Raw genomic sequence first — 24,308 nt, forward strand, 5'->3', positions numbered from 1 at the left:
TAAAATTACAGCCTAATAGGATGTTTAGAGAAGTTATCATTGTTGCATGTGTATGTGTTTTTCATACTTTATGAGAAGTTTTTGACATACTCATAATTACTGAGCCCATTTCAATAAATGTAGAAACCAGAAGATAGAGAACATTAGTTTCTGGGTAAATATCAAATTGGTACAAAGTCTGCCAGGGGTAGAGACATTATGCTCAGCAGAGGCCTTTTCCTATGCTGCTCTTCTGTGTCCTCCACTAAATATGGGTGAGGAAGGAATGTTTTCCTGTCTATCACACACCAGGGCATTGCACTTATGAGTGGCCCCTTGTTCCAGTCAAGAGGATTATGAATGTTAGCTAATCTTATGCTACAAATTGAATGTTTGATGTTTTCTTCTATTTCAGACAAGATTCTCTGGGAACCCTGATTCAGCGATTCCAATGTGCTGCAATGGTGACATAAATTATTGACTGGGACTGAAACAACAGCAAAGTCTCCTTCTTATCATCTCTCTCTCACTCTTAATCTTTACAAACCCCTTCTTCACTCCTTTTATGGTGCTTCTTTTGGAACCATCTGTGTAAAAGAATAAATAACATAAGTTTTATCATGAAGCTTCACAGACACTTTCAAAGGACAGTTCTCCTGCTGACCACGTTCTGTATGGTGAGCATTATTATCTCTGCTTATTACCTTTACAGTGGCTACAAGCAAGTGAATGAGCTCTCTGAGATGGCCTCAGAAGTAGACTGTGGGGACTTCCAGTCCCCGCCATATCAGCCATATCAGTTGATGGGAGTGAAGACAACTAAGTTGTCTGAGGCTGCCAGGACAGAACTCACAGTGCTGGTGTTTGTGGAGAGCCAGTACTCGTCCCTTGGCCAAGACATCATCATGGTTCTCGAATCAAGCCGATTCCAGTATCATATTGAAATTGCTGCTGGAAAGGGGGATCTCCCTGCACTTACAGAAAAAATGAAAGGCAAATATGTTCTCATCATTTATGAGAATATTTTGAAATATATCAACATGGACTCTTGGAATCGAAGCCTTTTGGATAAATACTGTCTAGAATATGGTGTGGGTATTATTGGATTCCACAAAGCTAGTGAGAAAAACCTACAGAGTTTTCAGTTGAAAGGTTTTCCATTTTCCATCTATGGGAACCTCGCAGTGAAGGACTGTTGTATCAATCCTCATTCTCCTTTGCTTCATGTGACCAAATCATCTAAGCTTGAAAAAGGCTTTTTACCTGGAACTGACTGGACAGTTTTCCAGATCAATCACTCGGCCTACCAACCAGTCATCTTTGCCAAAGTCAAGACCCCAGAAAACCTTTCTCCTCCCATCTCTAAAGGTGCTTTTTATGCTACTGTCATACACGACCTGGGGCTCCGTGATGGAATTCAGCGAGTTCTTTTCGGCAACAACTTGAACTTTTGGCTGCATAAGCTTATCTTCATTGATGCTGTTTTCTTCTTGTCAGGGAAGAGGCTGACACTGACCTTGGATAGGTATATTCTTGTGGACATTGATGATATTTTTGTGGGAAAGGAGGGAACAAGGATGAATACCAATGATGTGAAGGTAAGTTCTATTTATCTCAAAGTTTCAAAGTTGAGTTCTTCTCTGTCAATTTTCCAACTGTTTTTGTTTGTCAGGACTATGGGATTCTGAAGACAAAGGGCTTCAATTTTATCAGTGACATCTCGGATAAACAAGGAGGGAGGGTGACTTTGCTCTCAGACCTGGAATAAATAATTTTTTTGTCCCCAAATAAAGAAAGATGAAAACTGTGTCACAGGACTGAGTGTAGCAGAACTCTGAAATGTTTAAAAAGTAATTAGGGAAAATCACATTTTTTCTCTCCTAAAATCTTCATACCTCTTACATTCTAGATGAATATGCGTGAGCAAATAACACTATTCACTTGACTAATTTTTCCCTCAGCTTTGAGGTTAGTTAGATGTATTACTAACAGCAATTCATTACATTAATAGTCTCAAGTAATTTTTCTAGAAGTGCATCCACAGGAGACTAATTAAAAAATAATTTTAAAACCAGGACCACCACACAGTAACTGAAACACTGGTCATCATTTTCATTTCACCTTTTTACTCTTTCTGTATATTCTCTTTGACTTCTTTTGTGTTCCTACATCCACCTCAGCATCAATGCTTTAATTTGATTTTATGAGCTTTTTTCCCTCTTTGGACTCACTAATGTAATTACTCCAGTCCCCAAACAACAATAGAGCTGTGATCCATCTTTGCTCCCTTCCTTTCTCTGATATTTGGATTTGTACAGTAATGCCTCTTTTATCCTCCTATACATTTACATATTTATTTTTATGGAACTAGCTATTTCTATTTTTTCCTCTCAACTATATATACTGAGTATGGCCAGCTATCTCTCCCCACCAAAAAGAGAAAAGAAATGAAAATTTTCTGTGTGTGAGAATCAAACCAGCTGGTTGGGATATTGACCAAAACTCTTCCCCCAACTCCTTGCCCCCACAAAAGCATTCACTACTCTTTGTTTTGAATTCAATAATCTACTCAAACAAGGAAAACTGGGAACAGAGCCTCCTCTTTTTCAGGAATCCTAAGAGACGAGGTATTTTAGATTACATAAAAAGGCAACCTGATATTCTTGAGTAAATGAATTAGTAGTTTTAACAATCAGTCTGTGAAAGATTGGAGTTTCTGTCATCAAGATAGCACTTGTAACCTACTAAACTTGGGGTTTCTGAGATACTGACAAAACTTTCCATGGATTTTGTAGAACATTTTTAACAAAAATTACCTGACAATATTTTGAAAAGGAAGAGTCATTATAATGAACATTTATTTAACTCTATTCTATTCATCTAACAAAGAAAATTAAGATCAGTACCAAAAAGATGTTCTTTGAGTCAAAAAGATAATACAGCATGTAGGGCACCTGCCAGGAGTGATCCCTGTGCACAGAGAAAGGAACAACCACTGAACAAAGTCAGGTATGCAAATATACCCCCCACACACACAAAATAAAAGTGTTCTCTTCTCTAAAAATATAAAAAAAATTTTGGTTTTTGGGCCATACCTGGTGACGCTCAGGGGTTACTCCTGGCTATGTGCTCAAAAGTCACTTCTGGCTTGGGGGACCATATGGGGCATCGAAGGATCAAACTGTGGTCCATCCTAGATCAGTGCATACAAGGCAAAAGCTCTACCATCTGTGCCACTGCTCTGGCCCCTAGAAATATAAGATATTTTTTTTAAGTTGAGGGATGTTTTCAATAAAGTTGTTATGAACTATGAACACAGGCATGTAGTATCTCTTCAAATCAGTGTAAATTAGTGGTCTTGTGTTATTTTGATGCTACTTCAGAATGGAGTTTCTGAATCATAAGGCAAATTTATTTTAATACTTTAAGAATTGTCAGGGCCGGAGCGGTGGTGCAAGAGGTAAGGCATCTGTCTTGCACATGCTAGCCTAGGATGGACCACGGTTTGATCCCCCAGTGTCCCATATGGTCCCCCAAGCCAGGAGCGATTTCTGAGCACATAGCCAGAAGTAACCCCTGAGCATCAGCAGGTGTGGCCCAACACCCCCCCCCCAAAGAATTGTCTATATTAGTTTCATGGATGCTGTACTACTTTAGACTTCCACTAATTCTGCAAAAAGATTTTCTCTCTTGTTTCTGGCCTTTTTATTCTGTTGTGGATCAGCTGCACAAGTGTAAGGCAGTTTCTCATTGTTTTGACTTTCATTTCCACAAAAATAAATGACAATGGAATTTTTTTCTGCTGAATATCTTCATGTTTTGTTTAGTAAAGTGCTTGTTCAAAAATTTTCTCCAGTTCTGATATGGTGGTTTGACTTTTTATTATTGAATTTTATGAGTCCCTTATTTGCCAGGGCTATAGTGAATGAATATTTTCTCTGATTTGGTAAAATATGTTTTCATTTTTTCTGCTGAGCAGAAGCTTTTGGTTTTATGTAATCACATCCATGTCTTTTCAGTTTTTGGTTTTCTTATGAACTGACTCCCCCAAATACATCAGAGAAACTGATATCTTGGAGGATTTTTCTCATCTTTTCTTCACTAGATTAATGAGCTGGAGTCTAACATCCGAGTCTTTAATTAATTTCAGTTTGATTTTATGTGTGGTGTAAGATATTCATTCAGTTTCATGTGACTAGCCAGTTTTCACAATGGAGTTTTCATTAATGGATACTTCCTACACTTTACGCTCCTGCTTCTTTATTACAAATCAACCATTCATGTAGCTAAGAGTCTAATCTGGGTTCTAAATTCTATTGCTGTGCGTCAAGTAACCAACTTCAAGAGAACAAGGGGAAAAAATGTGGTATATAGCACCATGGAATACTATTTAGTCATAAAGAAAAAAGAGTTCTTGACAATTGCAAAACCATACATAGAACTGGAGAAATTCATATGTGAAATATAAACAGACATATCATGAAAAATACTAAACTGAATGAAAACAAACCTAGCATAACCAAAGAGAGGGGGGAAACCCATTGGCTTATATAGGAGGGATATCGCTACTTTGGTGGTGATTTTGGTATGGTAATTTATACTTGGAAGAAGCAGTATCTTCTTTCCCCTAGGAGATCAGCCATGCAAAATATTATTATGTTAATAAAAGTGAAAGAAGAGAGAAGATAGAAACTTTCACAATTTGTTTTTACTTATCTGAAGCAGGGTTTAGTAATGGTGTGTAACAGATGAAATATGGGAAAGAAAGCTGTCTTTCCAAACATCCTTAGAACTTTCTTGCTAAAAGGAAATCTCTAAAATTGTATCACTTGAAACTTCATGGAAACTACTTCTCAGGGAACTATCATTTTTTTCATTGCTCTCAGAAAAAAAAGTCAATTTCCTAAAAAGGTTTCAGACTATGGGATTCCACTAAACAGAGACTGTTTTTCAATCCTCTTAGATAATTTAGAGCCATTGAAGCTACCATGTCAGGTGTGCTCAGAAATAGATTTAATGTCTCAGTAATATCTCCCAAAGCAGGGAGAACACTGAAGGAGAGGAACTCACAGCACATCTGTATTTCTCAGCCACCAATACTTTTCAGATGTTTTCTCTAGCCAAACTGAATTCCTCTAGGGGCAAAATCATCTCTGAATTGAGGCTGAGCCCTTAAATCTTTTATGTTTGACATATTCAGTACATTCAGAAGAAGTGCATTTTTATTGTTGATGAGTCTTAAAGCCCAAACATATTTAAGTATTCAGGATAAATCTACTTGGAAATCTACAACAATAAAAGCCATTACTCTAGTATTTTTAAAAGAAAGAACGTAGGAATTTGTGACTACTTTCATCTAAAACTTATCTCAGAAATGTGATGATATTTTCTTAAGTTTCTTAAGTTTCAAAATCATTTAAAATTATTAAAATCATTTAAATGATTATTAAAGTATTTTAAAATCTTGAGAAATACATATTTGTTTAATCTCATATTCACAGTCTTTAGACCTCCAAATTCTGACTTGGAAGCCTAAGGAGGACCCAGGAATATAGGTAATATGTAATATATGCTAATCTTGATAGTTTCAGGCAGTGGGAAAAACCCATGTTGTAGGAAACAGTGTTTTGATAAATTGCATTCCTTTTTTTGCAAAAGATTAATAGATAATTCTTATCTCTACATGAATCAAATTAGAATGATTTCACATTAAATATTTAATTACCTCTCTAAACCTTTCTGTAACAGAAAGAGATCATAACAGAATTAATATATTTAAACTTACTACCCTTGACTCAGAAAGTTTTTGTTTTTACTGAATTGACAGTTACATACCAAGGCAATCAGTAGGAGTCTATTTTGGCAAATGTTTATACTTGGGAAATTTCTTGGGGGAATGAATAAAGGAGAATTTACAGGAAGGTATGAGCAGCAGAAGATGAGGAGATGATTCTGATGCCTAACAAAGCATCGGTGGATAATTCTGTGAAATTTAAATAATGAGACATGATTACTTCTGTGCATTAAGTCAGAAGAGTCTCCAGATACAAAACCAACCAGGAGAAGGAATGTTAAGTAGTAAAGGAGTAGTGGGTATTGGGGAATGAAGGGAGGAGAGAAGAAAGAAGACCCAGACAGAAAGAATTGTGAGAAAAAAAAGTCATGACAGAGAGAGAAAGGTAAGGAGAAAAAAGGAAGTGAAGGAAGGTGTATTTATTCACAAAGTTTCCAATTTAGTTACATTTTTAACATTGATATCAAAGAAATCATTAAGATTCATATTTTCAATGACAGGTACAGAGGTTTCCTACCCAGTGAAAAAAGGAAGATAGAAAAATATTGGGGATGGGGCCTAGTTGGCAGAGCACAGGCCTGAAAAGTATGAGCTGAACCTTAGGCACTGGAGCTGAACTGCCAGCCCCTGGTGACCAAGACTTACCAGTCTGGTCCCTGAACTTCGCGAGCATTGTTCAGGGGACCTACTTAAGTACAAAACATACACACAATATGCATAGTTTAAAATAAAAGGTCAAATAATGAAGAAAACTATAAAGAAGGTAGACACCGAGAACTCAATAAAAGGTATTTTAAATGTTCGAAGATGCTATAAGAATTTTCTGAATTTTAAGTTATAATTTGTATTTAGTTGTGGCATAGGGTTAAAGTCATTAAATGTTTGTTGCCCATTTGAGAACTCACTTTGGCCCATTTATTTATTGGGCTCCAATTAACTAGAAATATTTTTAAGGGGCCAGAGTGGTAGCAGAGTGATAGGACATTTGCCTTGCACGCGGCTGACCCAGGATGGACCTGGGTTCAGTTTCCAGCATTCTATATGGTCCCCTGAGCCAGGAGTGATTTCTTAATGTAGAGCCAGGCATAACTCCTGAGCAATGCTGGATGTGGCAAAAAAAAAAAAAAATGAAGAAGGAAGGAAGGAAGGAAGGAAGGAAGGAAGGAAGGAAGGAAGGAAGGAATATTTTAAAATTTTACTTTATTATTAACCTGTATATAACGCCATGTCTTCACAAATCAAAAGAAGGTGCTGTATAAATATAAAAAAGTGATTTCTAGGCTCCCTGTGTGTGACACCAGGCGGGGAAAATCCGTGAAAGTACACCGGCCCAGTGGGGCTCAGCTGTGAAAGACTGTGAGTGTGACCTGTCTATGTCTGTCTACTGTCCTCTTGCGTGAAACTCTTGCGAGTGGGGCAAAAAGAGCCTCCAGAAACCTCGCTCGCCCAGACGCCATTTTCAGGGAGGGACTTCAGAGCATAAAAACCGGCTATCCTTTGCAAAAGCTGGCTCCCTGTGTGTGACACCAGGCGGGGAAAATCCGCGAAAGTACACCGGCCCAGTGGGGCTCAGCTGTGAAAGACTGTGAGTGTGACCTGTCTATGTCTGTCTACTGTCCTCTTGCGTGAAACTCTTGCGAGTGGGGCAAAAAGAGCCTCCAGAAACCTCGCTCGCCCAGACGCCATTTTCAGGGAGGGACTTCAGAGCATAAAAACCGGCTATCCTTTGCAAAAGCTGGCTCCCTGTGTGTGACACCAGGCGGGGAAAATCCGCGAAAGTACACCGGCCCAGTGGGGCTCAGCTGTGAAAGACTGTGAGTGTGACCTGTCTATGTCTGTCTACTGTCCTCTTGCGTGAAACTCTTGCGAGTGGGGCAAAAAGAGCCTCCAGAAACCTCGCTCGCCCAGACGCCATTTTCAGGGAGGGACTTCAGAGCATAAAAACCGGCTATCCTTTGCAAAAGCTGGCTCCCTGTGTGTGACACCAGGCGGGGAAAATCCGCGAAAGTACACCGGCCCAGTGGGGCTCAGCTGTGAAAGACTGTGAGTGTGACCTGTCTATGTCTGTCTACTGTCCTCTTGCGTGAAACTCTTGCGAGTGGGGCAAAAAGAGGCTCAGAGGAGCACGGCCGCTCCGCTTCGCTACGCGGCCGTGCACTCTTTCTAAGGAAAGAACTCCATTGCAACAAGAAGGAAAAATCACACTAAGAACGGCGCTATATCACAGAAGCAAACATTTCTCTCTGGACTGTCTTCTCTGTTACATGCTCGGGCCTAAGATTTGACCCAGTGTGAGGCTTCATCCACGGAGGACTCCCCTCCCTTAGAGGCAAGTCAGCCCATCCAGAAAGGGAGGAGCCAGAGGAGTGTGCTGCCTACATCATATAGACAATGAATACCACTACAACACGTAGAAAAACCCACAATACAAATGTGACAATGGGGAAACAGCGCAGGCCAGCATCAGACATAGAGAATGAAGATGACAATTCTGAGGACCAGATAATGACTGAACAACTAATCAACCTCTCAGATAAGGACTTTAGACTAGCAATATGGAAGGTGCTCAACAGACTCCAAGAAACCATGGATCGAGTTGAACAGAACACTAATAAGAACCAAGAAAATATGAAGGCAGAAATGACAAAACTCCAAACTGAAATAACATGTCAACTAACAGGCCTGAAAAACTCAGTAAACGAAGTGAATGACAAAATGGATAAGCTCTGGGACAGGGTATCAGAAGCTGAGAATAGACTTGGTGCTGTGGAAGATGAGATACATAACAATTCCATACAGCAGGAGAGATTGGACAAAAAACTTAAAGCAAATGAGCAGACAATGGAAAAATTAGTCAAAGAATGGGAACAGACGAAAATAGAAGTCTATGATAAGATCAACAGAAACAACTTAAGAATCATTGGAGTCCCAGAGACCCAGGAAGAAAATTTCCAGGAAGAATCAATGGTCAAGAACATCATTAAAGAGAAACTCCCAGAGCTAAAGAATATATGTGATCAAATCCTGCATGCCCGAAGAGTACCAACCAAAAGAGACCCCAGAAAAACCACCCCAAGACACATCCTAGTCACAATGACAAATCCCACAGATAGAGACAGAATTCTGAAAACAGCAAGATCAAAAGGGGAAATCATGTTCAAGCAAGCTTCCCTGAGATTTACAGCAGACCTGTCACCAGAAACGCTCAATGCCAGAAAGCAGTGGTGGGATATTGTGACAAGACTGAATGAAATGAATGCTTCACCCAGAATACTATACCCAGCAAAACTCACTTTCCGGTTTGATGGAAGAATACATGGTTTCACAGACAAAAAACAGCTCAGAAACTTCACAGACACAAAACCAGTCTTAAGAGAAAAACTGAAAGACCTAATCTAAGACAAGACTACCCAAAAGACACACCAAATTTTGAAATAAAGATGGCGTTAAATCCCAGGACAATTCTTTCTCTCAACGTCAATGGACTAAATGCACCAGTTAAGAGACACAGAGTGGCTAAATGGATCAAAAAACTCAATCCAACCTTCTGCTGCCTACAAGAAACGCACCTGAATAGTCAGAACAAACATAGACTCAAAATAAAAGGCTGGAGAAAAGTTATCCAAGCAAACAACACCCATAAAAAAGCTGGAGTGGCCATACTAATATCAGATAATGCAAACTTTATACTCAGGAAGGTTGTAAGGGACAAAGACGGACATTTTATATTAATCAAGGGGTACGTAGAGCAGGAAGAATTCACTCTCCTAAACATATATGCACCGAATGAGGGGCCAGCAAAATATTTAATACAACTGCTGACAAATCTGAAAAATAATATCAACAACAACACAATAATTGTGGGGGACCTAAACACGGCTTTGTCAACACTGGACAGGTCAACCAGACTGAAACCCAACAAGAATATACTAGACCTGAGGAGAGAAATGGAAGAAAGAGGCCTAGTGGATATATATAGGACACTCCATCCACAGAAACCTGGATACACATTCTTCTCCAATGTACATGGGACATTCTCCAGGATAGACTACATGCTGGCACATAAAACATACCTCCATAAGATCAAGAGGATAGAAATTTTGCAGACTACCTTCGCTGACCACAAGGCTCTGAAATTATTTGTGAACTCCAAAGGGACTCAGAAGAAACACTTTAACACCTGGAAGTTAAACAGCCTCATGCTCAATAACCAGTGGGTCCGAGATGAAATCAAGGAGGAAATAAAAAGGTTCCTGGAAACAAATGACAATAAAGACACAAACTCTCAGAACTTATGGGACACAGCAAAAGCAGTACTGAGAGGAAAATTTATAGCTTTGCAAGCACACATCAGGAAGGAAGAAGGAGCTTACCTGAGTAGCTTAATGACACAGCTAATAGAACTAGAAAATGCTCAACAAAAGGACCCAAGAACAGGAAGACAGAAGGAAATAACAAAGCTGAGAGCAGAAATCAACGAAGTGGAAACTCAAAAAACAATCCGAAAGATCAACGAAAGCAGAAGTTGGTTCTTTGAAAAAATAAACAAGATTGATAGACCACTGGCAAACCTAACAAAGAAAGAGAGAGAGAGAAACTTGATAACTCGTATCAGGAATGAAAAAGGAGAGATCACTACTGATATGACAGAGATTCAAAGGGTAATCAGAAACTACTTTGAAAAACTCTACGCCACTAAAAATGAGAACCTGGAAGAAATGGATAAATTCTTGGACTCTTATAATCTTCCACGGTTGAAGGAAGAGGATGTAGCATATCTAAACACCCCCATCACCATTGATGAAATTAAAACAGTAATCAAATGTCTGCCGAAAAACAAAAGCCCAGGTCCAGATGGATTCACTAATGAATTCTATCAAACTTTCCAAGAGGAACTACTGCCAATCTTGGCAAGACTCTTTCATGAAATTAAACAAACAGAAACACTTCCAAATAGCTTTTATGAAGCCAACATCACCTTGATACCTAAACCAGACAGAGACGCTACCAAAAAAGAAAATTACAGACCAATATCACTGATGAATGCAGATGCAAAGATCCTCAACAAAATCCTGGCAAATAGGATTCAATGCCTCATTAAGAAGATCATCCACTACGATCAAGTAGGTTTCATCCCAGGAATGCAAGGCTGGTTTAACATCCGTAAATCTATCAACATAATACACAACATCAATAACAAGAAAAATAAAAACCACATGATCATATCAATAGATGCAGAGAAAGCATTTGATAAGGTCCAACACCCATTCTTGATCAAAACTCTCAGCAAGATGGGAATGGAGGGAACCTTTCTCAATATAGTGAAGGCCATCTACCACAAGCCAGTGGCAAATATTATCCTCAATGGAGAAAAACTGAAAGCCTTCCCTCTAAATTCTGGCACAAGACAAGGCTGTCCTCTCTCACCACTCCTATTCAACATAGCACTGGAAGTACTTGCTATAGCGATTAGGCAAGAAAAGGATATCAAGGGAATCCAGATAGGAAAGGAAGAAGTCAAGCTCTCACTGTTTGCAGATGACATGATACTCTACTTAGAAAACCCTAAAGACTCTATCAAAAAGCTTCTAGAAACAATAGACTCATATAGCAAGGTGGCAGGCTACAAAATTAACACACAAAAATCAATGGCCTTTCTATACACCAACAGTAATAAAGAAGAAATGGACATTAAGAAAACAACCCCATTCACAATAGTACCACACAAACTCAAATATCTTGGAATCAACTTGACTAAATATGTGAAGGACCTATACAAAGAAAACTATAAAACTCTGCTCCAAGAAATAAGAGAGGACACACGGAAATGGAAACACATACCCTGCTCATGGATTGGCAGGATTAACATCATCAAAATGTCAATACTCCCCAAGGCATTATACAGATTTAATGCCATCCCTCTAAAGATACCCATGACATTCTTCAAAGAAGTGGATCAGACACTTTTGAAATTCATTTGGAACAATAAACACCCTCGAATAGCTAAAGCAATCATTGGGAAAAAGAATATGGGAGGAATTACTTTTCCCAACTTTAAACTGTACTACAAAGCAACAGTTATCAAAACAGCATGGTATTGGAATAAGGATAGGTCCTCAGATCAGTGGAATAGGCTTGAATACTCAGAAAATGTTCCCCAGAGATACAACCATCTAATTTTTGATAAAGGAGCAGGAAATCCTAAATGGAGCAGGGAAAGCCTCTTCAACAAGTGGTGTTGGCACAATTGGATAGCCACTTGCAAAAAATTAAACTTAGACCCCCAGCTAACATCATGTACAAAGGTAAAATCCAAATGGATTAAAGACCTCGATATCAGCCCCAAAACCATAAGATATATAGAACAGCACATAGGCAAAACACTACAGGACATTACAGGCATCTTCAAGGAGGAAACTGCACTCTCCAAGCAAGTGAATGCAGAGATTAACAGATGGGAATATATTAAGCTGAGAAGCTTCTGCACCTCAAAGGAAATAGTGCCCAGGATACAAGAGCCACCCACTGAGTGGGAGAAACTATTCACCCAATACCCATCAGATAAGGGGCTAATCTCCAAAATATACAAGGCACTGACAGAACTTTACAAGAAAAAAACATCTAACCCCATCAAAAAATGGGGAGAAGAAATGAACAGACACTTTGACAAAGAAGAAATACGCATGGCCAAAAGACACATGAAAAAATGTTCCACATCACTAATCATCAGGGAGATGCAAATCAAAACAACGATGAGATACCACCTCACACCCCAGAGAATGGCACACATCACAAAGAATGAGAATAAACAGTGTTGGCGGGGATGTGGAGAGAAAGGAACTCTTATCCACTGCTGGTGGGAATGCTGTCTAGTTCAACCTTTATGGAAAGCGATATGGAGATTCCTCCAAAAACTGGAAATCGAGCTCCCATACGATCCAGCTATACCACTCCTAGGAATATACCCTAGGAACACAAAAATACAATACAAAAACCCCTTCCTTACACCTATATTCATTGCAGCTCTATTTACCATAGCAAGACTCTGGAAACAACCAAGATGCCCTTCAACAGATGAATGGCTAAAGAAACTGTGGTACATATATGCAATGGAATATTATGCAGCTGTCAGGAGAGATGAAGTCATGAAATTTTCCTATACATGGATGTACATGGAATCTATTATGCTGAGTGAAATAAGTCAGAGAGAGAGAGAAAAACGCAGAATGGTCTCACTCATCTATGGGTTTTAAGAAAAATGAAAGACACCCTTGTAATAATAATTTTCAGACACAAAAGAGAAAAGAGCTGGAAGTTCCAGCTCACCTCAGGAAGCTCACCACAAAGAGTGATGAGTTTAGTTAGAGAAATAACTACATTTTGAACTGTCCTAATATTGAGAATGTATGAGGGAAATGTAGAGCCTGTTTAGGGTACAGGCGGGGGTTGGGTGGGGAGGAGGGTGATTTGGGACTTGGGTGATGGGAATGTTGCACTGGTGATGGGTGGTGTTCCTTTTATGACTGAAACCCAAACACAATCATGTATGTAATCAAGGTGTTTAAATAAAAAAAAAAATTAAAAAAAAAAAAAAAAAAAAAAGTGATTTCTACTGTTAAAGTAAAACTAATTGGGCATCACATGAAGGTGAGCATCTACCTTCATTTTCCTTTGCATACAACAAAAATTGCTTTAACTATACCTTTAAAGGAAGTATTCCATTTCCTTACTCTAAGTTTCTCTGGTGGGTTATCAATTTCTGTTTTATTTAATATACCATAGTTAGAACCAGATATTTCTGAGTTGGTGTATAGCCCTCACATTAATTTTTCTGAGAAAACCTCATGAGAATTCTCAAAATTGGATGAAATAAAGCCTCATTAATCCCAAGGCAGGCTAAAGTAAGTGTGGCCTGATGGTTCAATGTGGTGAGGGACCACACAGGTATGTGGAAAGATGGGCAGGGAAGTAGCTGAATATTAAAATAATATCATGGGTTAAGTGTAATTTTCTGAGAGGAGGAAGCTGAACTTCTATGTGTAATCTAGAAATCACAACTCTTTAAGATTCTTTAAAACACTGACAAGGATGACAGTATGCTTTAGGGTGGACAGATGGTCCCTGTATCTCTTAGGCCCAGGGAATTTCCTTTCTAATTTCCCTGATACTTACTGTGCCTATGCAAAAGAATAAAAACAAACAAACAAACAAGCAAAAACTTGCCACATCAGCCCCCCTTTTTTCTTTTTTTTTCTTTTTTTTCTTTTAAATTTATATATATAGCTTCAAAACAGGGCTTTCACCAGTTTTATTTAACAGAACCATTGAATATGAATCATTTTGCTTCGCCCCATATTTCTAAAGCTTTCTACAAATTGAGAAAACAAAAATGTGGATGGTACTAGAGGAAAAGCAGTCTCATGAGCATTGAGTTGAAATAAAAAAATGATCAGACCTAAATACCCAACCCAAAGTCAATAGACAGTAGAATCAAGAAACCCAAACTGCAACAAACTATACACAGAAGGGACCTGTTATACTAGCAGTCCAAGGGGCTAACGGTGAAAGTATGGGATGCATGCTGGGAACAGAGAGGGAGGTCAACAATGGTGGTGGGAATTGCCCGAATTAATTCACTCTCGCTATATGCCTTAAATATAACTGTGAAAGACTTGTAATTCACATTGGTCTCAATAAAAATTTAAAAATAAATAAATAAATAAAACACTGACAAGGAACAAGGCAACAGAGCAACAGAGCAACAGAGCAGGAGAGCAGAACAGCTTCTGAGACTCCAAGTCTATCACAGAATGGATGAATATCCATCCATGGAGACAGAATCCCAAGTCATTAATACAGAATCGTAAGATACAAATCACAACAACTGCACTTAAAACATGCCTTCCAGGAGGAAGGCTGAGGTATGGAAGGCGAGTTGCCCCCATTGACAGAGAAAAATGTACTTGATGATGGGTCTGGAGTTGGAACACTGTATGCCTGAAATTATTGTTAGCTTGGTATATAATTCTTTTTAAATGAGAATAGTAAAAGGCATGGGGTTGGGGTCAGGGGAAGTATAAGGGGAGTTCTACCTTGGATAAGTTGAGGGGAAAATCTGCTGTACTACAGCACTGAGCAGAGATTTGAAAGAGGAGGTAGCAAACACAAAAACTTGGGATAAAAGGATCCATGCAAAGGGACTTGACATGTAATAAAACCATCTTTTCTAGAATAAACTGAGTGAGCAGCCAGATAAGGCAGCCAGTGTGGAGTAGAGGGTGTGAAGGCGCTAGGGTGAGATTAGTCCAGAAAGACAGGCAGGGATCAGCTAAGGTGAAGTCTGACAGAAGACGGGGGTTTTCTTCTCCTTTCAATAAACAGCCATTAGAAGTATTCAGCTAGGTAGTGATAAGGTCTTATGGGATTTTTTTTAAATACACTGGCTATCATTTGAGGAATGGGCAATAGAAAAAGAATGAAGTGTTGACCACACAGATGGTGTTCAGAGGTTAGGTGAGGAATAATGAGGCTAAGAACAATAGTGAGAAGGCAGCAGATTTAAAACATATATTTGGGGGAAAAAAGCAGAGAAGAGCCATTAATATGAGAATAATTAAGAATGAGTCAAATAAGGGGCTGGGATGAGATGCCATGGAGCAGACAGCAGACAGGGAGTTTGATCCCTGGTCCATGAACAGAGAGCCAGCAGTAAGCCCTGAACACTTCCAGGTGTGGCCCAAAAATAAACAAAGAATGAATAAAGCAAAAAACATTCCTAAGGTCTTTGACACCTGACCTTGTTCCTGCGAGGGGGTGATAGTGGTCAAAAGCAAGCTCTGAGACAAGGGTCAAATTAAGTCCCCATCTCCATTACATCCTACGTTAGCTTTTGTGACTCAGTGTCTTTTTGTATAAAATTAGAACCATTTTAGCATCTATATCATGGTTATGCCCTAAGATGTAAATGGTTAAATGGATATAAACCTCTAAGGGAAGAGTCTCTGCTGATGGTAGTAGCTATTTGGGGAGAAGTGGGACTGAGGCCACACCTGGATGTGTCAGGGATCACTCCTGGCAAGCTTTGGTGTCCATAGGAGATGCCAAGGATCAAATCTGGGCCACTTCATCCAATGCTTGTGCTCTACCCACTGTTAACTCTCCAGCCCCATGGCAAGAGCTATTTTTAAGGGAAGAAATCAATAGCTCTTTTTGCACTGGCTAATTTAATGGTGTTTTGTAAATGTCCACTAAAAAGGTACAGGCACATGAGTATGTTCTGAGACAAGTGAGGAAGAAAATGTAAGTCAGGAACTCATTGGCATATTGATGCTCTATAAAGCCTTGACACTGGATGAACCCACTGAGGAAAAGAGAGCAGAGATGAACATGAGAAGGACCAGTGTGAGTGCTTCATGGTTAAGGTCAAGGCTCCAGCATGTTTAGAAGTCACAGAAAGGTTGAGAGTCTAGTGAATTCCTTATCTCATTTATTTCTAAAAAGTTTCCTATTCCTAAATTAGTTCATGAAAGTCTCATTTTCAAGTTCCAGATCACACACTATTTTACATTTCACATCTATGCTTTGTCATCAAAGACTCCTCCTAGTGACATTACATACCCTGATGTTTTTAATTTCCTTCATTGTCCCTATCATACAGCAGAAAATATAGGTTATCTTAATTAGTATTTTATGGGTTCATTATTTAATGAAGTTATAATGAATACTTTAGTGTTTTCCAGGGGACCATATGAATGACTGATTACTGGGAATGCGATTATTTTGTTCTTTCGAAGATTAACTGATTGTTTTCTTGCCAACAATGACAAAAAAGTGTCCCTATTGAGAGACCAAAGAAAAATCCAGGCTTATAAATAAATGTGTCTTCCTATCCTTCTTTCTCTGCTACACAAGGACTAGTTATAAAGGAAATCTAATGAGGCTTTGAACTTAAACAAACTCATGCCCCAAATCCCAGGCCCATACCCATTATGAGACTTGAACATTTCTTACTTGTGTTACCTGATATCACAGCATCTATTTCATGATGTCTCAGGGGAATTGTCCAGGGCACAAATAGGGCTTAACTTAGGTTTCTTTTTATCTCCCACATATTATACCGCATCTTATAGGAGTATTTTGTGTGAAAAATCATCATTGATAAGATTCTCTGAAGAGAAAGTGAATTTGTAAATGATTCAATGCAAGAAGTAGGCTTTGTGTCATCTGAGTCCACTGAGATATAAAAGTACTCTCTAGTTTTACTTAAAATTTACTTATTGCTAAATTATAGATATGATGGGATCTTTCAAATGTAAGAGAGAAACTTGTTGGGGCCGGCGAGGTGGCGCTAGAGGTAAGGTGTCTGCCTTGCAAGCGCTAGCCAAGGAAAGGGCCATGGTTCGATCCCCCGGCGTCCCATATGGTCCCCCCCAAGCCAGGGGCAATTTCTGAGCACGTAGCCAGGAGTAACCCCTGAGCATCAAAAGGGTGTGGCCCGAAAAACCAGAGAGAGAGAGAGAGAGAGAGAGAGAGAGAGAGAGAGAGAGAGAGAGAGAGAGAGAGAGAGAGAGAGAGAGAGAGAGAGAGAGAGAGAGAAACTTGTTATGATAAGCTGTTGCTTTAAAACAGACTTAACAAGATCCAGCAGGGAGGGCAGTTATGGTCTCATTATTTCCTGCCCCTCAGAGATGAACTGTGTTAATTAAGTCCATTTAAAAGAGGAAAAAAACTCTTTACTATATATCCCCATTAAGCTACTACTTCTTTAGTTCCTGGTGCTTGCTCCAATGTATTAATTGTGAATTAAACTTCACAGTAAATTAACCCTTTTTATCTCCACTCAGTTGGCCAGAGGTAGAAGTTAGGTAATGGAACCCACTGGCCTTCTGGCTTCCTGGAGAAGACAGACATAAAACTATTTCCTGCAGCAGTGAATCTTGGATTAGTTTAACCGATGCTGGTTAAACTATCTGTGAATCTGGTACCAATGCTAGTTTTTGAGCCAGGAGCAAATATATAAATCATGTGCAGCCTGCTGTACCTGTCTTTAGAAAACAGTTTACTGTCATGTATATTTATTGGTCAGCCATAGTTTCAAGCAATATTTTTCTTTGCCTCCCCTTTTTGTATGCACACACACAAATTCCTATCCCCTAAACCTCTTCGGTTCATCATAAAATACAGCCTTTGAGAATGATTATTTTTCTCACCTACATCCCTTGCACTGTTGCTTGAGGTAGAACTGTAAATGAATTGGAGCTTTTGCTGTCTAGGATGTTTATGGAGCTCCTTTGCCACTTGTTAAGAGCTATGGATAGTCTGAAATTTCCCCCAGCTTGTAGACTAACAGGCAGCCTGGTTTGGAGACTCCCAAGGTCTAAGGAAAGGGACTTTATGGCTTGCAGCAGTAGCAGTAGCCAGAGTAGCCCATTTGAGTTCATTTTACAAGCCTCAGTTCCTCCAGGGGTTGTGAAAAGGCTCAGATGTTTGATACTGCCCAGGCAGATTCTTCTGTGAGAGGAGCATGATTCTTTTATAATGGGGAGGAAAACTTCATGACTTTTGCCCTGGAGGCAGCATTTATCTTTTTACTGAAAAGTAAATTAACTTGCCCTTTTGCTGAAAAGAAAAATATCACCTTTGTCTTATAGGGTTATCTACTGTAGTAACAATCCTTCAAAAGATTATCAGGAATCCTGAAACACAGTACAGCAAGTAAGGCACTTGCTTTGCAAGTGTCCAGAGTTTGATAGGCAGTTCTGTACGTGGTTCTCTGAGCACCACTGAGAGTGATCCCTGAGCACAGAGTCAGAAGCAAGAGCTGAGTAGTATTATGACCTCCTTCCCCAAATAAAGGATCGTACAATGAAAAGTAGTACTGACTACTCACGGACAAGCAGAAACCCAGAGTACCATAGCATATCATTCTTCTAAATTTCTAAAACATTCCTTCATGCATAGCCTTGTGCTATTTACAAAGGTTTTCAAAACCAATTCCATGCCAGGAACGTGGATGTACTCCCAAAACTTCATCCTTGTAAAAACCCTCAGAACTCAGCCTTGCAAAAGAATTTATACTCCATATCCCATCTTATAAACTAAACTAAAATTCTACTTTAAATTTCTGCTCCATTGATTTAACCTCATCAATGTCTCCATTTCCTCATCTGCAAAAATGAATCCTATAATAATACTTTAATTCAATGAATCTTTGAAAGCTTCAATGAAATTATTCCAGTGTGAAACACAAACCCTACCAAACATTAACTGCTCTTTGCACAGTCAATGTCAGCATTAAATAGAACTTGCAATAAGAACGTTTTGATCAAGAAATATAAAATAATCTGTTTGTAAAACACATCATGGGCCTATTCCTAGTAAACCTTGGAGTGCTATTTGACTTCGGTTGCAACACAAGCAATTGTCATTAAAGAATAAAGGGCTGATGAGACAGTATATGGGTTCAGATGCTCCCTTTGCTGTATAGCCAACTCTACTCTACTCTCTGCCCCCATCTACAATACCCAGGGAATTGCCAATGAATGATCAATGAGCACAGAGCAAGGAGTAAGCTCTGAGCACTGCCAGGTATGCATCCCCCCCACCCCCCCGCTCAAAAAAAAGATAAGAGAAAGGAAAAGCTTGTTTGTATTTTCAGTTGATTATTTGGTCTTGTGCTCATGTATTATGAACATATAGTACCTTATATCTAGTGACCATATATTATTTCAATCATTCTCCACAGCTTTGTCATAAAGAAGGTGTCATTTTACAGTCCAAATCCTTGAATATGTAAGAACAAACATTGTCTGACTCTAATCTGACTGTGCATTTTCCACTAGAAAAACACTGGATGTGAATTCTCTCAACTCTCACCATGCTTTGAAATAACTATATGCACAAGATATTTTATTTCAAGCCTAAAGGCAAATAATTCTTATATTTATATTTATAATTAAATAATTATAACACAACCTATTGCCAAGTCCTTTGATTCAGTGAAGAATTTTTATCCCTCTTTTTATTCCATCTTTGTCAGATGCAAGGATATTGTCTTTGCAAAATTAAATAGAAATTTTAAAAGTAAACAAAGGACCAGAGCAAGAGTACTGTAGTAGGGTCCTTGCCTTGCTTGCTGTTGGCCCAGGTCCACATGATCCTCAAGTCCCACCAGAAGTGATTCCTGAGCATAGAAGCAGGAATAAGTCCCAAGCACCACAGCTGGATATGACCTCCCTCAAAAAAGTAAATTAACAATCTAATATAACTCCATGTATGATAAGTCGTAAAAACTCACTTGTAAGTGTAGAAAATATTTTGTTGTATTAAAACAAACATGAAAATGTGTCCTTTAAACTTAGTTCATGGTGATTGTCGTATTGTAATTTTTGTAGAAAATTAAGTTCTATAATCTAAAGCAATATATAAAATCAGATTGGGGCTATAATGGTTTCTTATTAACATTGTAATAAAGCATTCTAGAGATTTGAATCAAAATCTGTATTTTCTGAAAATATCTACTGAATTATTAAACATTTTATTAAATGTTTTCTGAAATGATGCATCTACTCTTCAGCACCTTAAGAAAACTCTAGCAGAAGAGTTTGGACAATTCCAGACCTTTTGGAAAATATTGAGATTCCATGCAAAAATCATTAGAAAGATAAATAAAGAGGGAAAAGAACTGACAGATTATTCTGGTGCTATAATTGAACATAGTCAAACAAGTCCCTAAATAGAATCAACTGATGCTATAATATTGGAAATGAAATCAATCAACATACTATTCAGAATAATAAGGGGGTGAAATATTGCAATCTTTTGTTGATAAAATTGATGATTTCAGGTTTATACCCTTCTTGTTCATGTTGAATAATCTGAAATTTTATTAATTCTATTTGTGTCCCACATTGGATTTTATGGAATCTTTTTGTTGTTGTTGTTGTTGTTTCTTTAGTATTCTGAGTGAAACAGAAGTAAATATATAGTACAGTCTTTTAAGAAAATCAGAACATAAAGCCATGAAATGAAGAATTTCTTTCTATCAGCTAATCTCACTTTCCCTAAGAGTCCAATTACTATATCAACTTTTATCTCTTCAACTGAGCATTTGCTAAGAAAATTACCTATTATAGACTACCAACAGATCCTGGCTGTATTGTTCCTTCAGATTTATCTGAATTCCTTTCAAGGATTACAATAGAGATTTTTATTCTGTTCCATATTACTACCATTTGTAGGAAGTTTTGTGATTTTACCTAAGAAAAGATGGTACACAAGTTCTTAATTTTCTCAAAAATTTATTCATCCCATGTGGATATGTATTTGTTTCTTTTCTTATTTGGGGAGGGGGCATACTAAGTAATGTTCAGGCCTTACTCCTGGGTCTGTGCTCAAGGATCACTCCTGGTGGACCAGATGTGGTGCTGGGGATAGAACCCAAGTCAGCCACATGCAAGACAACTGTCCTACCCACTGTACTATCACTCTAGGCCAATGTGACCAGTTATTAAAAGTTCTGTGACTTGCTCAAAATTTATTTATGATTATATTTCTTAGTCTCTTTACTATACTTTATTAACTATTTCAGCTTTAGTATTTTATAACCAAGTCCTACTACTGCAGCTTATTTAAACTCTGTTCTGTGTTAAAATTTATGAATGGGTATTTATCTTAACTTTATTTATAAAATAAAGTCCAAGACCCAAACAATATACATAGTAAAATGTTCCTGAGTTTTCATTTGATTCATTGATATCCGTCTCCTCATGCGTACAGCTTCCTCGGAAGACTCCTTCTTATAACAAATTATTTTTCAGTTCCCCAATCATCTTAAATTTACTCATTCAGACACCACCCACACACCCTCTAACACCTTCTTCCTGTTTGAAAGAAGCTTTTATGTGTATGCGTCACCACCTTCCAGATTAACAGGAATTACATAAAAGCAATCTGTCAACTAGCTTGGCCTATGGACAAAAAAAAAAAAATTGTATTTAGTGTCAACATGAAAGTCATTCTTGCTTGTGGAGAATCACAATAGAGCACTTTGAATACCTAAAACTCTTAGGATATCAATCCTTAATCTATATCTTATGCTCCAAATGAGTGGCCTCTAAAGTTTACATTTTGGGAGGTTTCGTCTAAGCTTTTTGGCCTGAAAATGCTAAATCCACTTTAAGTGGGTTTTTTCAAATATAGCTGCAAAGTGAAAGGCCAATTCACATGTAAGAAAGATTATGTAACTACATATGTAGAGAGAATATCAATTAATAAATAAACATAATATTGTCAAAAAACTTTGGTTTTAACACAGATACAAAATATTTGTGTGGAAAAATATAAAAGATATGGTTTTCAGTAAGAAAGATTGTTTTCTAGTGTTCAAAAATCTTTAAGATATGTTTACATAAGGTACTGTACTTGGGACATATATTAATCAAGATATTTTTTGTTTTCTTTTTACTAGACAAGGTAACTCAAATGAAAATATGGCTTAAGTCTTCACCTACCATCAACCCCTGCCATTCTTCCTCTTTCTTTTTAATATATTTTATTTAAACACCTTGATTACATACATGATTGTGTTTGGTCTTCAGTCATGTAAAGAACACCACCCATCACCAGTGCAACATCCCATCACCAATGTCCCAAATCTCCCTCCTCCCCACCCGACCCCCGCCTGTACTCTAGACAGGCTTTCCATTTCCCTCATACATTCTCATTATTAGGACAGTTCAAAATGTAGTTATTTCTCTAACTAAACTCATCACTCTTTGTGGTGAGCTTCCTGAGATGAGCTGGAACTTCCAGCTCTTTTCTCTTTTGTGTCTGAAAATTATTGTTGCAAGAATGTCTTTCATTTTTCTTAAAACCCATAGATGAGTGAGACCATTCTGCATCTTTCTCTCTCTCTCTGACTTACTTCACTCAGCATAATAGATTCCATGTACATCCATGAATAGGAAAATTTTCATAACTTCATCTCTCCTGACAGCTGCATAATATTCCATTGTGTATATGTACCACAGTTTCTTTAGCCATTCGTCTGTTGAAGGGCATCTTGGTTGTTTCCAGAGTCTTGCTATGATAAATAGTGCTGCAATGAATATAGGTGTAAGGAAAAGATTTTTGTATTGTATTTTTGTGTTCCTAGGGTATATTCCTAGGAGTGGAATAGCTGGATTGTATGGGAACTCGATTTCCAGTTTTTGGAGGAATCTCCATATCGCTTTCCATAAAGGTTGAACTAGACAGCATTCCCACCAGCAGTGGATAAGAGTTCCTTTCTCTCCACAGCCCCGCCAACACTGTTTGTTTTCATTCTTTGTGATCTGTGCCAATCTCTCCCTCTTATTCCATGTGTGAATTTAAGCAAGTCTCTTCTCCAAGCTTTGGTTTTTTGAAATGTAAAGTAGCAATAATACTGCATTTCTCGCCTCTCTGTAGATAATTCCTGTAGACAATTATCAGTAATAAACCTATAAATTTCTGGGGGTGGGAAGCATGGCTCAGCAGTAGAAAGCATGCTGCAAATATGTGCAGCTCTACTTGTGACTTCTCCAAACAGAAAAAATAGCAAATAGATGGAGTAAAGTGATGCTAGTTTTATCCCAAGTACAGTACACACATCCTGGTCATTACTCTGATAAAGCTTGATCAAAATAGTGTCTTGTCAATGTACATGGGCACGTTTGGGGACCAGGTTGTTTGTGCTAAATCCTTTCTAGTTTGAGGCTTTCCACAAGGACCACCCAGCTTGGGCTTTTCTTGTACTGGAATCCTGAAAGCAGCTGACACAGCCCTAACTCCTTCTAGCTGAAAGTGAACCCTGGGAGGTCCCATGTAATTCACTCTCCTCCTTTCTTTCCAGCTGGCTTTTCACCCCACACTCAAGAAACTTCAACAAAGCTTTTTGGGAGTTGCCTACACACTTCTCTATAGAGGCAGTAGAGATTTTCCTTCTCTAGGAGCGTCCTAGTCAGTTCCCAGATATATTGGGATTCTGGGGTGTGAGATGCAAATCACTGCCTCCTACTGTAACTGGCGCACCTGCTGTCAGGCTGCAGACCTTGAGTTTTTCCAGTGGCGGAGGACTGGCTTCTCGAAGAGGCTTGAGTCACTGGCTTTCTGAAAGCGACTGAAAGGAGACTTTTCAATTCACATACTCTAGGTAACAAAGAACAAGACACAGTGAGACAATAAAATAAAACAAGACAATCAAGGGATCCCATTGGAGGCAAAACATAGGCTCCTCCCCTAATGCCAATTCCAGACTAGGAAGGCAGAGGAGGCTCAACGAGGCTGGCCTTGCCTATTCAAACTTGTAGGGTACTGGCTTACATGTTGGGGGTCTTAAAGGATATAAAGGTCCCCTTTTGTGGTTTGTTTACGTTTCCTTGCACTTTCTGAGTGAAGTTGGAAGTAAATAAACCTATAACATGGAACTTTAGTCACCACTTTTGTTTTCTGTAAAAATACCAGTCAAGTGAGAGGAATAATATCTGTCCAGGTAGATCAGAAGCGTTCAGTTTAA

At 38.5% G+C, this 24,308-nt stretch overlaps 1 protein-coding gene across 1 annotated transcript in view; it reads left to right on the forward strand.

Moving 5' to 3' along the window:
- Positions 1-542: 542 nt before the first annotated feature.
- Positions 543-24,308, forward strand: part of LOC126027864 (bifunctional heparan sulfate N-deacetylase/N-sulfotransferase 3) — a gene marked incomplete at its 5' end in the record, with an annotated part of 137,302 nt that continues 113,536 nt past the window's right edge. The window contains one exon of the mRNA XM_049786902.1: positions 543-1,577. Coding sequence (XP_049642859.1) covers positions 543-1,577 — 1,035 coding nt within the window. The remainder of the gene's footprint in view (positions 1,578-24,308) is intronic.

This window comes from Suncus etruscus, chromosome 14, assembly GCF_024139225.1.
Source record: "Suncus etruscus isolate mSunEtr1 chromosome 14, mSunEtr1.pri.cur, whole genome shotgun sequence".
NCBI lineage: Eukaryota > Metazoa > Chordata > Mammalia > Eulipotyphla > Soricidae > Suncus > Suncus etruscus.